The sequence below is a fragment of the Bos taurus genome, chromosome 19 (genome assembly GCF_002263795.3).
Source record: "Bos taurus isolate L1 Dominette 01449 registration number 42190680 breed Hereford chromosome 19, ARS-UCD2.0, whole genome shotgun sequence".
Taxonomy (NCBI): domain Eukaryota; kingdom Metazoa; phylum Chordata; class Mammalia; order Artiodactyla; family Bovidae; genus Bos; species Bos taurus.
The window spans coordinates 45,999,082-46,014,678 of record NC_037346.1 but is presented as its reverse complement, the minus strand read 5'-3'; the positions used below and the strand labels follow the sequence as shown (position 1 = coordinate 46,014,678).

The 15,597-nt window shown below is 52.2% G+C and overlaps 2 protein-coding genes across 6 annotated transcripts in view; one reads left to right on the top strand and one right to left on the bottom strand.

Moving 5' to 3' along the window:
- KANSL1 (KAT8 regulatory NSL complex subunit 1) overlaps positions 1-5,968 on the top strand; it is a 171,184-nt gene extending 165,216 nt beyond the window's left edge. For all 5 annotated transcript variants that reach the window (XM_059878568.1, XM_010816429.4, XM_010816426.4 and 2 more), the window contains 5 exons: positions 1,822-1,943; positions 2,527-2,584; positions 2,810-2,922; positions 3,641-3,893; positions 4,172-5,968. In XM_059878568.1, the coding sequence (XP_059734551.1) occupies positions 1,822-1,943; positions 2,527-2,584; positions 2,810-2,922; positions 3,641-3,893; positions 4,172-4,399 (774 nt within the window). In that variant the 3' untranslated portion in view covers positions 4,400-5,968. The remainder of the gene's footprint in view (positions 1-1,821; positions 1,944-2,526; positions 2,585-2,809; positions 2,923-3,640; positions 3,894-4,171) is intronic.
- A 5,131-nt stretch (positions 5,969-11,099) lies between these two features.
- MAPT (microtubule associated protein tau) overlaps positions 11,100-15,597 on the bottom strand; it is a gene marked incomplete at its 5' end in the record, with an annotated part of 50,226 nt that continues 45,728 nt past the window's right edge. The window contains 1 exon segment of the mRNA NM_174106.2: positions 11,100-11,570. Coding sequence (NP_776531.1) covers positions 11,355-11,570 — 216 coding nt within the window. The 3' untranslated portion in view covers positions 11,100-11,354.

Here is a 15,597-nt window from a genome sequence, read left to right as displayed (position 1 = left end):
CTTTTAAATACCATCTTGCACCTCACCTTCTGGCAGCCAGGTTTGGGAACCACTTCTCATTCTCATCACCTGCCCTCCACCTCTGGTCCTAAACAGGAGAACAGCGTTAGGTTAGACCAAGTGAGTGTCTTCTGGAATTGGGGCGTCTACATGTGGGGTGGGGGTTGGGCTGTTGAACCCCACAGCCCGCTCCTGTCTCCCTGCCTTGAAGGTGCTGACAGCAGGCCCAGGGAGGTTCAGGGGAAATACACACCCGCTTCTGCCAGCAGTTTCACACTTGCTCTTGACCGAGATCCAGGGAAAGCTGTCTATTGAGGTTCCCTCGGGTACACTTCCTGCAACGGGGTGTGTGAGTTCAGCAGACATGTGGCAGAGGCCTGTGGGGGTGAGTCCACTGAACCTCAGCCAGGCAGGGCTTGCAAGTCTCTTCAACTGTTCTGGTCAGCCAGTTACCCTGAATTCGTGAAGTCAGTGACAGTCTGTTCTCATTGATAGCAGAGGAAACTGAGGTGAAAAAGACACTGTGATAACCTGAAATCATAGGTGACAGCTGCTAAGATCCTGGCCCGGAAAATACTGCCTTTCAGCGTTCTCTGAGAAGCTCTTGAAATGATCGGATGGATCGGTCATGGACCCCATTCCAGGGACAGGAAATGGAGGGAAACAGCCTCTCGCCCCACCCCCCTCCCTGACCCCTTCCCTCTGGGCTGGCCGTGCTGGTGGTCTGGGTCTGGGCTGGCCGCACTGGTGCTTTGAGTCTGGGCTGGCCGCGCTGGTGGTTTGGGTCTGGACGCAGCCTCTAAGGTGGTGGCAGGTGTATTGTCACCATGGCAGCGTGTTTGTCATCCACTATTTGCCTCTGTCCTCACAGCTCAGTTGCCAGTCTCTGTTTCAGGGCAGGGTGTTTGCTATCTGGGCACAGGCAGCTCTCGGACTTGCGCCTCCATCTAAGAAACCATGCCCCTTGGCTCCCTGCTCGATTGCTCCTCTGGTCTCCCAGCTGCTGCAGAAGGCCCCGCCCCTGCTCCCTAATACTGGATCCTTACTAAGTGTTCTTTTCCAGGAGTTTGATCTTAACTTTCTGTAGGAACGAATCTTCTTTCTTCAGGAGTGTGAGCTCTACAGCCAAGGCCTCTTCATCCATTTCCCTCCACTCCTCTCCATTGATATACCTAGAACGCTCTTAGCTTTTTCCCTAAGAATAATAGCCAGAAAGGGGAAATCACATAAGGGTTCAGCAGATGGTGGGCACAGATTTAGCTGAAGAGTTCAGATCTGCGAGAAGAAAGTGCTTTCATGGCAACCAAAGTTAGCAGATCCACTGAGCTCAGCCTCCCATGGGGCATCTTTCAGGATGGAAGAGTTCATCTTTTTAGTCCAGAGAGTTACCTCTAGGCTTAAGCATTGCTTTTTTCACTCTTGGTCTGTGTCATAGAGATAAAAGGGGGGAAACAGGAGGTTTTGGGGGGGGGTGTTAAAGATGTATGGAGGAGTCTATAAACTGTGGCAGTTGTCTCAAGGTGCCAGGATACCTCTGTGAAACTGAGTAGAGGTCTCTCTTCACGTGAGCACATGAATAAAGAGGGTGGCCAGTGAGACTTGTGAAGGGAAGGTCCTCCTCAGGCCCCACCTGGTATTTCTCCTAAGCACATTGCTGGTGGGAGACCATCCCCACAGTGCAGGCAGTTGCTGTCATCCCTCCTTGGGCCCTCTCCAGGGACCCAGATGCCTGGTTATTAGTGATCCTGTTTTAAATCTCAGGTTTAGGATTTGATATGTGTAGAATTGTTCCTCCCTTTTAAACTTGCCTTTGTCTTACAGCAGCCAGTAAGGAGGAGAAGGGGAGAGAGCTCCTTCGATATTAACAACATTGTCATCCCAATGTCTGTCGCTGCAACCACCCGTGTAGAGAAGCTCCAGTACAAGGAAATCCTTACCCCCAGGTAGAAGCCCTGCACGATCGGCTCTGCTCTTTGGTCTCCCTGTCCCCTAGTCACTGGGTTGTGGGGCCTAGCCTTGGCTTTTATCATTAAGAGAAGGGATCAGAGTGAAATTATTTCTATATATAATTTTCTTCATTATATGTGTGCCAGCCAGACCACAGGCCACAAACTGGCTGTTTGATGCATACAAATGTGTTTTAAAATACTAAATATGTTGTCAGTGTCAAAGCAAGATTTCACATAGGAATTTTTATTTCTAGCGTTTGTTGACAAGTCAGAAATTTGGGCAACCCTGTCTATGCATCCCCATGTGATAGCAACCAGTTGGTGCTGAGTAGCGTTGGTCCCCTTGAAACAGGTTCTTCTGCTTGAGTTTGTCGGTCCCCCAGCTCTGCTCCCGCCCTCAGCCCACTTTCCCTGTTCTGGCCCTTGTGGGCATCGAGTGTGAGGCCTCTGATGGAAAGAGTCCCCCAGGGCTGAGAAGGCCCAGTGAGAGCAGGTGGTGAGCACGTGTTCCCTCGCGCATGTGCTTTTCTGGCCTGACTGCCTGCATTCTCACAATTCTGCCTTCTTCGTCTTGCAGCTGGCGGGAGGTTGATCTTCGGTCTCTGAAGGGGAGTCCTGACGAGGAGAACGAGGAGGTAATGGCATGTTCGGTCCTCTTAGAAGAGCGCACACACTGCAGATACTTCAAGACCTGTGGGTGTCCAGTGCAGGCTTCCTTGTATTCTTGTCCTTACCAGGAAGAGCCTAGTATACGGGGGCGGGGTGGGAGGCAGCGGTGTGCTGCTTCTAGAACTGATCTACCCCCACTTAAACATGACTTCCTGGCAGAAAGGGGGGTCCACAAAGGTGCTCTTTTGCAGATCGAGGACCTGTCTGACGCAGCCTTCGCCGCTCTGCATGCCAAATGTGAGGAGATGGAGAGGGCTCGGTGGCTGTGGACCACGAGTGTGCCACCTCAGCGGCGAGGCAGCAGGTGATGGGGCAGGCGCAGGGCCCCAGGGCCTGTGGAGGGAGGGTCGGCGGGGAGCTCAGGCCCGAGCTGTGTCCGTGGGTTGTCACTTAGTTGCTCTTCGTATTCCTCACTGGCAGTGGTGGAGAATGCACAAGTTCCTTGATGTTTGTTGGGACCAGTGCGGGTATAAGTAGTCAAAGGCTGGGTCCTCGCTGAGTGGTTACTGTCCAGTTATGCCAAACTCTGGTGGTCTCCCAACTCCAGGAGTAGGCCATCTGGGAAGTTGGAGGCCGATCAGGGGTGTAGTGATACGGTCGGAGGAGCTTTGGAGGCCTCCGGACCAGCTCACCTTCTGTGGACGGTGGAGTGTGCACAGCTCTGGTCCCGCTTGACTCTGGAGAACTGTCCTGCCCCCTCTCCTTTAGTATTACCGTGAGCAGCCCTCAGGGCTCTCAAGCAGAAGGGTCTGGGCTCTTTTTTGCTTTTTGCCCATAGCAGGTGCCTGCCCCTGTGTGTAGTGACAGGGGAAGCGAGGGTTTGTGGTTCCAAGGCGTGAACTGCTGGTGTCCGTCTGCCTCAGCTCTGCTGGTCAGGAGGCTTTTGTCATGCATGACATGACATGCCACCTTTTTTGGCTTTTTTTGGCATGACAAAAGCCTGCCACCTCACCAACCCCCAAAACGAATATACAAGAAACTCCCTGTCACCAGGCACTCAGATTGTTCTTCTTGGGGTGCAGGTCTTACCGGTCATCAGATGGACGGACAACACCCCAACTGGGAAGTGCCAACCCCTCCACCCCCCAGCCCGCCTCCCCGGACGTCAGCAGCAGTCACTCCTTGTCGGAGTTCTCCCATGGGCAGTCCCCCAGGAGCCCTATTAGCCCAGAGCTGCACTCGGCCCCCCTCACTCCCGTGGCTCGGGACACCCTCCGACACCTGGCCAGCGAAGACACGCGCTGTTCCACACCAGAGCTGGGGCTGGACGAGCAGGTGAGCAGCAACACCTTTCTATGGTATTGGGAGTGGCAGATGGGGCAGCTGGGGGACCAGTACCTGCTCAAGATGGACCTTCATTTTATGGACCACCCCCCCCCCCCATCCCCAGTTTGAAGGGGACAAGGGACTCTACTTGACGTTGACCTTCTGAAGGTGCCATAGAACACTGGCCCTTGTTATAAGGGTGCCCTCTCTGAGAATCGTCCCTAAACCTGCCCCAGAGCTCACAGACCTGGGGCCGGGCCTCACCATGGCGTCTTGTCTGCCCACAGTCCGTCCAGCCGTGGGAGCGGCGGACCTTCCCCCTGGCGTACAGCCCCCAGGCGGAGAGTGAGGACCAACTGGATGCACAGGAACGGGCGTCCCGCTGCACTCGGCGCACCTCGGGCAGCAAGACTGGCCGGGAGACAGAGGTGGCGCCCACCTCGCCTCCTGTCGTTCCCCTCAAGAGTCGGCATCTGACGGCCACAGTCACAGCTCAGCGTCCAACTCACAGATGAGTGGGATATGAGAACCTAAGCAGACTTACTGACTATTGGCATTAAAGCTTCAGAAATCTCTGTGTTTGATATTCAAACATCATATGCCGAAAATTTTCACAGTTTTTAGTGAATTTAAGGAATTTAGATTCTACTTTGGTATTTTTCTTTCTTGTTTTGATTTTTGTTCTGTTTTGGTTTCCATGTTTTCTTGTCACACGCCTGAGCACTTCCTCCAGTTGGCAAACAGAAGTTCAGGATAAGAGCCTGCTGGCCTGAGCCTGGCACCTCCTCTGCACTGTTGAATCACTGGACTTAGCCATGTCAGATGGTCACCCCTCTCCGCCCCAGTGGGCAGGGTGGGACAGCCAGGTGGGCAGAGGGGAAGGACTCTCCAGCTCAGTGTCGCCCCCTGAGGTGAGGGTTGGGGAGAGCAGTGTGCTCTGGGCTCTCGCTGGCCTGCCCCTCTGTGGCTTGGCTTAGCTGTGGCCCCCCCAGCTGGGTCCCCTTGGTCGACTGTGCTGGAGCACCCCAACCAGAGCCTCTTGACTGGCCCTGCCAGCTGTTCCCACTCAGCCCTCAGCTGACAGAATGGCTTCCCCTTGTCCCCCAGATCTTGGAGACTACCAGGGTTTCCTCTGCGTTCAGTCATCCCTGTCTTGACTCCTTAACTGCAGTAACCTGGCTGCAGCTGCTCGGGTCCCTATCCTTCCCAATCCCCTCATCTGCTCCCCCACACCAGACACACACCCACACATGTGGTCCTTCCCCTTGGAATGTTTTTCCCACTTACCCTGGTCTGTGAAGGTGTAGGGTCTTCCCGCTCCTCTGACTCGAGGGAGGCTGGGAAATGAGCAGCCATTGCCCCTCTGTAATCGTTTTCACTGATGGGGTCATTCGGAGTCATTTGGTCGTATCCCCCTCCTCTGCCAGTCCAGTTCCTTGTTGGTGTCTGTCCGCCCCTCCTCTCTCGAGCTCCTTTGCCTGTGGAACACTGTCTGGTCCTTGCTGTGGTTCCTGTCACTCCCCGTCACCCCCTGGGTTAACCGTGTGCCTGTCTCATCTATGATCACATCACCAAAAGGGGGGCAATAAGGACTTTTTTTTTTTTTTTTTTTTTTGCGCCATTTTGTAATCGTATAAAAATAGTAGACAAACTGCTTAATGTTGGGGTTTTTTTCACAATTTTCAACATTAGTGATTTTTTTTTTTTGATTCTGTTTGCAAGTTAAAGGGTTTGTCATTGTTTCTTTAAAAAAACAATAATGCACCATATCCCTATGCATAAAGTGCTTCTTCTATTTATAAGGTTGAAAATTCTGAATAACCCTTTTAGCATTGTAAAAAAAAAAAAAACAAAATCAAAAATGGAAAAAAAAAACTTGTATTTTGTAAATATTTTCTTTTCCTGCTTTGAGCTGTGTATTGGCAGCGAAACATGTAGCTGTCTTTGTTCTATAGAAATGCTTTTCTTCAGAGAAGCTGATCTTTGTTAATGTCTTGATTCTGTTCGCAAAGCACAGACTAGTGCTTAAAAAAAAAAAAAAAGGAAGGAAAAATTGAAAAAAATAATAAAAAAAAGTTACAGAACGTAGTATGCCAGGCCTTTCTTGTCACTGGACGTGGTAGTGGTGGTGGTAAGGACCTGCCCTGCTGGGGGAGGTGCTCTGACTGGCACCGAACCTTGGGAAGGCTCCATGCCATCTTCTGGGCTCAGGCGGGCTCCTCTGACGATCACCAGAGAGGGGATGTGGGTTTTCGTGGGTGTGGGGGGTAAGAGATGTCAGGAGGAAAGGTGGTGTTTGTTGGATGTAAGTAGTTGACCCATTGCTTTTTTTTTTTTTAAGTTCTTTTTTTTTTTTTGGCTGTGCTGGGTCTCCATTGTGGTGCGCAGGCTCTTCGTTTCTATACTCAGGCTTTAATGGTCTACCTCTAGTGAGGCCAGCTGGCAGTGTGGCTTTTTTATTTTTTTAATCTACTCTAAATTGCTCTCTAGGATTCCCAGGTGGATTAGTGACAAAGAATCCACCTGCCGATGCAGGAGAAATGGGTTCATTCTTGATCCGGGAAGATCCCACATGCCAAGTGGCAACTAAGCCCGTGCACCACAACTGCTGAAGCCTGAGCAGCGCCCTGGAGCCAGTGCTCTGCAGCAAGAGAAGCCGCTGCAGTGAGCCTATGCACAATGAAGACCCAGCACGGCCAAAAATAATCAAATTATGAAGAAGAAAAATTGCTCTCTAGTGGAGATTTCACATCTCACTTTGGACCTCTGGGGTTGAGATCACTGAGGATTTAATATACTTTGCACAGAGCCTGAGCTGGTTCTCAGCAGCTTTCTTCTGCGGAAAGAAGAAAAGTTTCGATTTTCTTTGTAGAAGATGAGTAAGTGGGCGGGCCTGGTTCTCTTGCTGCTTCCTTTTTGCCTTTTCACAGCAATCAGGTGGACACAGCCAGTGAAGCTGCCTGAGTGTTTTTTATATATATATATATATATATATTTTTTTTTTTTTGTCTTTTTTTTTACTCCAGTTCTGAAGTAACATTTCTCTTTGGCTGCCCTGTTGCTGCTTCTGTAGTTGGCGGTTAAGATCTGCTGTACTTAAGCTTCTGTCTGCAGTGGCTAAAGCATGTCAGGAAAAGCTGAGAAAAGTGATAATTTCTTTTGAAACTGTGTGAAAAAATCAAAGGCCTGAACATTATGACCTTGACATAATCACTAAGGAACAATAATTAACACGATGGGTTCTGCTCTGCTTTTCTTTTTGTCTGTAGTCTCACCAGGGGCTCCTTGGGATCCCTAATTGAGATCTAGCACTCTCCACCTGAGATGAGGCTCAGAGGAGAGCAGCTCTGATCCCGGAAGGAACCAGAGCCCCTCATTCCACTGACTGACCCAGTCAGTGTCCTGCTTCAGCCCCAGGCCTCTCCGCTCATTTCCAGGGATCAAGAGATCTCGCAGAGCTACCCCTGCCGTCTCAGGTCTGAATACAGTGGTTTGGGTCTTTTACAGGCTGAGCCTTGAGAACTGAGCCACAAGGGTATTTATTGCCTTTTGAGTTGGACCAGGATGGTTTGCCAGCACCAGAATGAGAAAATCAACTGGAAATGAACAAGTCTGAGAGTCCTTTCACCTTCAGGGCCCCAGAGCCAGCTGGTGAATCCTCACATCCAGGTTTCAACAGTATTGTCATTTCCTGAGCTAAGTTCCCAAAGGCTGGGAAGGGACTTAGAAATTGTAACATCATTTTCTGGTCCTTTAAATCCATACACAAAGGCCTTATTTAATCAGAGTAATAACTTTATTTTCCAAATTCACTTTTACAGCAACAGTCAGTGTAAATCATTTGTTAAAACACACAATACACGATATGGACATTCACAGACAGGAAGCTAAGCTAAGATGGTCTCATGTCCCTCCCCCCACCCTCAAAATTAACACAGAAATCATGGGACTTGCAAGTGCCAGAAATTGTCCTGCCCCACACTGCAAATTCACGGGGCTCAGTCCGGTAGGAGGTGAGACAGTGTCGGTGCCCAGGGTAAACCCTTTTCAAAACTGAAACCAGAAGTTTCTTGAAGCCACACTTCTGTAGAGAGGACAAGCCGATGACCTCCACCTCTGCCTTCATCCCTGCCTCTCTCTGCTGTCCTCGGAGGACAGAGATCAAAGGGTGACGAGATCTTAGCAACTGTTAGAAGTACAGGCTGTGTGTCTGGAGCTGGTGGGAACGGTGACACGGAGGTACCAAAAACTTTGAGGAAAGGATGCCTCAAAGCGGCTTTGGGAGGCAGGATTGTGATCTCAGGACCCTGCAAAAGGGCAGCAGGACAGAGCAACCATATCTCGATTCCTCCACAAACCTCACCACCTGGCCGGGAAGGAGAACTAGCTGGCAGCCTGCGGCACCTGTCAGTGGAAAGGCGAAATCCCAAGGGACTTCTGGCACCCACGGTTGAAATCACGAAGAAAAGAGTTACTAGGCTTCGGACTACTGCACCCCTTTGCCCAGTGGTTTAACTATCTTACAGGTTCCTCCCCCCTCCCCCCTTGAACACAACAAGCAATCGCAAACAGGATACGGTCTCACCACTGAAGTCAATTTAAATGGAATTATTGATAAAGTGAGTGGAGAGCTTGAGGGGACCAGGTGGATGAGGGACACCGATTCTGGAGGAAACGGGTGGGGGTGTGCCAGCTCTGGGGGGATTGTCCTCATTTAAGCTTACAAGCCAACATCCCTTTGCAGACTCCCTGCCAGCAACTGACCTGATCACCTAAACCACCATCTTCAGGCTGATCCCAACACAGGCGATTCCAGAGCCCTCTGGGAAGGAAGTACTTGGAAAGCCAGACACGAGACTGCAAGGAGGGGTGCAAGGAATGCAGCCAAAATCGGTGGCAGTAAGGAGGGGCCACATCTCACATCTTGACACCATGTTTCCTCCTCCTCCCTCAGAACCCTTCCAAGACCAGCTGGGACTCGGAGGACCGAGCCTTGCGGGGGGACGTTTGGGGCCCACGTGATCCCTAGCGTGGAGCGCTCTGATTGCAAATGGAGCAGCCGGCCCTGGACTCCAACCCTCCCAGCCCCACAGGGTTGCCTTTGACCATCCCCACACCACAAGTGGCAGACCTCGACCGAGGCAGAGAGTTTCTTTAAACAGCAGATTTTGACAAAGGCGGCTTCCCTTGTCCCTGTGGCAGAAGAGGGTTGGCAAGTGTCTTCTGACTTGTCACCGCGTCAGGAAGCTGGGGCCCCTGGGGCCAATTGTTCGTTCCAGGCCCTGCTGTGGCTGTAGAGGCCGTGGGTGGGTGGCTGGACCATCCTTCCTGAGGGAGAGCTTGGAGCTGAGGGGTGGGCTGCAGACCTTGCCCCAGTGGGCATTCGTGATGTGGGGAGCTGTCTGACCCTCTCTTGGGGCTGCTATGGGGCTTCTCCTGGACCATCTTCACCACAAGACACATGCCCTCTGCCTGACAGAAGGGAGCCCCGGGTCAGGGAGTGGGTACCGGAGCTGCTGTCCTCTCCCGGGCTTCAGGTGTTCACAGCCGAGTTCCCCATTGTCAGGATCTGGTCTCTGTGGGGTCCCCGATGCTGATGGAAATCTTTCATCAACTGGGAGAGCCACATGGGCCTTCTGGATCCAAGTCCCCGCTGTGGGGTGAGAGACACCTGGGACTCCCGCGAGGGCGGGTTAGAAACCTCTTTACAAGCATTTCAAGATACATGCGTCCTTTTTTTTTTTCTTTTCACTATCATAGTCACTCTGGTGAATCCAAGCATAAACAGACAAATCAGACTACAAGGCGACAGGGTGTGGACGGGGAGGGGAGGGCGACATCTATGTATATGTTCAGCTGCTCCACGACAGACCACCCTGCTTCCCGCTGGGTCGGGGGGAAGAACCAGTTCCGAGGGGGCACGTTTCACTTTTTGGGGTGCAGAGGGCCGATGACACAGACTTGGGATCGAGCAACGCCTGGGCTCCAAGAGGCTGGCAGTCACAAGCTGGGGCAGAAGTGGGGGACAACGCGGGCGTGGTCTTGCCCGCCTGCCCCAGTGCCATCTCTGGCATCCGGGACGGCCAGCCTGCTGCCAGCTCAGCACTGGACGGGGACTGGGCCCAGACAAGGCATGAACATCCAGGGTCACTGCGAACCCCACCCTGGCTTGCGACTCTGATGGCGGTGGGGGCAGGGAACTGAGTACGGTGGTGGGGGCCATTGTGAGGGACACAGCTGGATGCCTATAACTCAGAGAGATGGAGGTCCCGGTGTCTGGACCTCGCCCTCCTTGACTTCCCCCTTGGTATAGAGCAGGTGTCGCCCCATCGGAACAATGTCCATTACCGAGAAGGGGTGGGTGGCGAGGCGGGGAACTCGGGACAGCATGACGTAGTGAGGGGACAGGCAGTGACCAGGCTCCGCACGGCAGACACACAGGCGTGGTGGGGGCAGACGCAGGGCTGCATGGCCGTGGGAAGGAGGAGAGGTTTAGGACCGGAGGCCCAGGCTTGGGAACAGGCAGGTGCTCCCAAGAGGCACAAGTCCTTACAAAGAGAACTGGTTAGCCCTAAGTCCCAGATCTGTGAGGTGGCCAAAAACGCGGCTGTAGTTCCCACCTTCAGAACTCAATAAAACGGGGTTTCTAGGGGGCGGAGCGAAGCCCCTCAGCTCAGGACCCCCCACCCACCCTGCGAGAAGCAAGGAAGAGGCCAGCGCTCGGTGGTCTTTTCCAAGGAGGTTACCCACACGACGTCCTTCCCATCACCTTCCTTCTCCTGCCCCGTCCCTTCTCCCCGCAGAGGGTAGGCCTCCGCCGACCCCGAGCCGCCAAGAACGGGACGCCGCTTGGCCCGAGGCTGCGGCGGGTGGTGGAGGCTGTGCCCAGCCCGCTGCCCTCCAGGCAGGCCCCAGCGTCCCCGCCCCGCACAGGCCCCTCCGCTTCCCGCCCCGCCCCCTGCCCCGCCCCGCCCAGCCCGTCCGGCTCCAAAGGCGGCCCCGTGCGCCTGTGGCTCCACCCATGTGCCGAGTTTCAAGTCCCTTGTTGCCACTGCTGCCTCGGGCACACCCCCAGAACGGGGCACCCCCGCCCCCAGGCCTGGAGAGCCCCCGGAAGCAGCTTTCAGAGCCTCCCTTCTCTCTCTTCCACTCAGAGGGGGAAAAAAAAAGAATCAAAGTAACTGCCCAAGGAAATTCCGGGTGGGGCCCTCTTTTGGAGTGTTTTTAAAAATACTTTATTAGGACTGGCCCACCCATCAATTTGGGAAGCTGAACTTGGCTCTGTTCCGGTCACTGATTTGGAAGCCCCGAGCCAGAGCTGAGCGACAAGCAGGTTAGTGATTAACCGAGGAACCGATCTGTGAGGAGCAGCTGGGGGAGGGCAGAGGGCGAAGGGCCAGAGCATTATTCTTTTTTTTCCCACACTCTCACTCTCTTCTCTCCACGATTATTGACCGCCCCGGGGCCTGATCACAAACCCTGCTTGGCCAGGGAGGCGGACACCTCGTCAGCGAGGGTGGCGAGCTGCGGCGAGTCCACCATGTCGATGCTGCCGGTGGAGGACACGTTGCTGAGGTGCCGGGGGGAAGTGTCCCCCGACACCACCGGTGACTTGTACACGATCTCCGCCCCGTGGTCGGTCTTGGCTTTGGCGTTCTCGCGGAAGGTCAGCTTGTGGGTTTCGATCTGTAAGAGAAGAGCGGGCAGGCTAAGGAGGAGAGCTGGGTCGGGTGACCCCCGCTGGCCTTGGGAGGGAGGGAGCCATGGTGGCCATGACGGCTTCATGGCTTCCCAACAGCTAAGCTGCAGCATCCTAGTCACCTGCCAGCCAGCCCCCCAGGCCCCCTCTCCAGAAGCAGTGACCATTGTGGGTTTTTGGTGTACCCTTCTAGGAATAGCCCACACATGCAAACCTATATGTGTGAGTAGAGAAAAAAATACATATACGTGTACATATATGCATACATATGGCAACAGTATCCACATGCTTCGCACTCTGGTGTTTAGGTTTAATACCTTGCATTGTCCCTACACAGCTCCCTCACTGCTTGTTGAGGCTGCTTGCTTTCCCATCACAGCAGATGTACCAAAATGTATCTACTCCCCTGTGGGTAGATATTTAGGTTGTTCCAATCTTTTGCTCTCACAGACAATGCTGTGTGGAAAGTGTTGAATACCCTTGTACTCACATCATTTCACATATGCACCGTGTCTCCTGGAAGTGGGATTGTCAGTCGCTGTGCATGTGCACTTTGCCAGACTGCAGATCAAAGTGTGGAAAGAGAGGCTGGAGGAGACACGGGGAGGGCCCAGGTCCCCAGCCAGCCAGCTTTGAGCCGGACACACTCCTCCCCTTTGCCAGTGACTGATGAGGACCCTCGAGGTGGCAGCTGCTGTGGGCAGCGCTGCAGGTGTACCAGAAAGCACGATGCAACGGAGCCCTGATCAAAGCAGTGCATTGTTCTGAAATATACTCACAGCGCATACAACTCAGTATCAAAAAAGCAAATAACTCAGTCAAAAATTAGGCAGATGATCTAAAAAGACATTTCCCTAAAGAAGACAAGGATGGCCAAAAAGCATGTGAAAAGGTGCTCAACATCGCTAATTATTAGAGAAATGCAAGTCAAAAACCACACGCAGTTTCACCTCACTCCAGTTACAGTGGCCATCAACAAAAAGTCTACAGATAAGAGTCGCCATATGACCCAGCAGGCCTGTGTTCACAGCAGCACTACTCATGATCGCCAAAATGTGGGAACAACCTCAATGTCCATTGACAAATGAATAAAGATGTGAGAACAGAATTCAGCCACAAAAAGAAGGAAATATTGCCATTTGTAGCCACATGGATGCAACTAGAGATTTTCGTACTAAGTGAAGTCAGTCAGAGAGAGACAAATACTGTATATCATTTGTATGTGGGATCTAAAATATGGCACAAATGAGCCCGTCTACAAAACAGAGACAGACGCACAGACACAGAGACCAGACTTGAGGTTACCAAGAGGGTGAGGGGGATGGATGGATTGGGAGTTTGGGATTAGCAGATGCAAACTAGTATATGTAGAATGGATAAACAACAAGGTCCTTCTGGATGACACAGGGAGTTCTATTCAGCATCCTGCGATAAGCCATAATGGAAAGGAATACAATAAAAAAAGGGTGTATGTATATAACTGAGTTGTCTTGCTATACAGCATAGATTGGCACAACACCATAAATAAATGATATTGAAAAAAAAAAAAAAGATACAAATGAACTTCTTATTTCCAAAACAGAAAGAGACTCACAGAAAACAAACTTATGGTTACCAAAGGGGAAAGGGGAAGGGGGATAAATCAGAAGGTTAGGATTAACATATACCCTAAGTAAGTAAGGTCGCTCAGTCGTGTCTGACTCTTTACAACCCCGTGGACTGTAGCCCACCAGGCTCCTCTGTCCATGGGATTCTCCAGGCAAGAATACTGGAGTGGGATGCCATTTCCTTCTCCAGGGGAACTTCCCGACCCAGGGATAGAATCCAGGTCTCCCACATTGCAGACAGACACTTTAACCTCTGAGCCACCAGGGAAGACCTAACATATACCCTACTACATATAAAATAGATAAGCAACAAGAACCTATTGTCTAGCACAGGGAACTAACTCTACTCAGTACTTTGCAATAACCTATAAAGGAAAAGAATCCAAAAAGGAATATATGTATGTCTGTATAACTAAATCACTGTGCTCTACATATGAAATTAACACAACACTGTAAATCAACTAGACTTCAATTTAAAATAAAGAAAAAACAATAATAAGTAGAGCATCCTTGACCCGGAGGTCTTAGCTCCAAAGGATACCTGGAAAGCTCAGAAGCAGACAGTTTAGCTGGAGTATGTATGCCAAGCAGTACATAGTTATTCTCTCCTGCTGAGCTCTGAAGTGATGGACACAGTAATCCTCAACCTTTTGGGGGTCTTAGGACCTCCTTGGGGGCTTCCCAGGTGGTGCTAGTGATAAAGGGTCTGCCTGTCAATGCAGGAGACTTGAGAGACACAGGTTCGATCCCTAGATCAGAAAGATCCCCTGGAGGAGGGCACAGGGACCCACCCCAGTATTCTTGCCTGGAAAATCCCATGGACAGAGAAGCCTGGTGGTCCATAGAGTCATAAAGAGTCAGACATGACTGCAGTGACTTAGCACAAACCCAAGACCTTCATGAGCATCTGGTGAGACCAGGAAAATGTGTACACCTGCCTGCCTGCTCTCACACATGTGACAACTTCTCCCTACAAGTTCAGAAGTCCCTGGATCCCAAGAAAAGAGCATTGTAGGGGCATGTGAATGTAAAGAAAAATCAGGCTCCCATCTAAGCTATATGCTTATTTTGGGTGACTGCTTTGAAAAAAGAACTCTTCCTTATTACTGTAACTGAAAGACCATTTTGACGTTAAGTTTATGTTCTTAAGAAAAATGTGACACCCTCCTGGGAACGTCCCCAAACTCCCCAGGCTGAAAGGAGCTCGGGTGGCGGGGTTCCTGAGCTCCACCGCTTGTCAGCAGTGTTGCTCATCACAGAGGGAAATGGGACTGAACACGAGGAAACCCTCTGGGGCCAGCACAGTGTCTTCCAGGCAGTGGGCAGGGCCCTCCCTTTCTGAGGCAACACAGAGATGAGTGAAAACAGAAGTCCAGACCTGGATTTGCGTCTAACTCGTGTTGTTTGATGACTACAGAGCTCCAGGCACCCTCCTGGACCCTGCCTCACCCTGGTCTCCGGGACGGGGATGTTTCCGTCCTTTTGCTGAAGGAGAACCTAAGGCTGAGAGGGCTTGCAGAGCTTCCGGGGGTCACGCCTCCAAGCAGAGTCAAGCCCAGAGCTTTCCCCCAGAAAGAGAAGCTTCCAGAGTCAGGGGTAGAGGCCTTCCTTCACCCAGAATCACCAACACCCAGACCTACCCACTCATTCCATATATAATCAGTCAGACTCGCCCGGGTGGGACGGCAGTTTCATTAAGCTCCCCAGGGCAGGGAGGTCCTGTGTTAAACAGGGCGGGTAGTGATGGAGACAAGCTGGCCTTTTGCAAAAAAACCTTCTCATTTCCCTGGGTCTCACTTCTGATGGAGACCCAGGCACCCTGTATGTAAAGGCATGATGGTCAGGGAGGCCTGTGGGGAACCAGGACCGCAGCCTTCCCTCAGCCTCCACGGGGCTCCATCACTGGCCATCAGTGCCAACTGCTGCTTTAAGCACACACAGGGCAGCAAGTGCCGCTCAGAAACCACACAGTCAGGCTTTCACCGCAAAGGCGGAGTGTCTGTCGGTCCAGACCAGAGGAGGAGGAGGAGGTGGGCGGGATGTGGGGAGGGGGGTGACTGCATGGCAACCCTGGCTCCCATCAAGCTTGGCCCAGCTGCCACTTCCGACTAGTGGGGACCTTTGACCGCACCGCTGGGCTGGGTCTTGGTTTCTGTGCTGGGACGGCCCTTCCCTCTCCGTCCTCCTCAGTCAGCTGCTGGGAGGCACTGAAGACTGGAACACGTACCACCTGCAGAACTTCAGGGCAGGCATGGGCAGGAAACCCCAGGGGGCATTTCGCTGAATTTATGAAGAGAAAAAGCGCCACCACACAACAGAATTCAGTGATGAGCCCAGAGGGAGGCACTGGGGTTCCCCAGCCCCCACTGCACACAGACATCCAGACCCAGGGCTTCTAGGAACCATG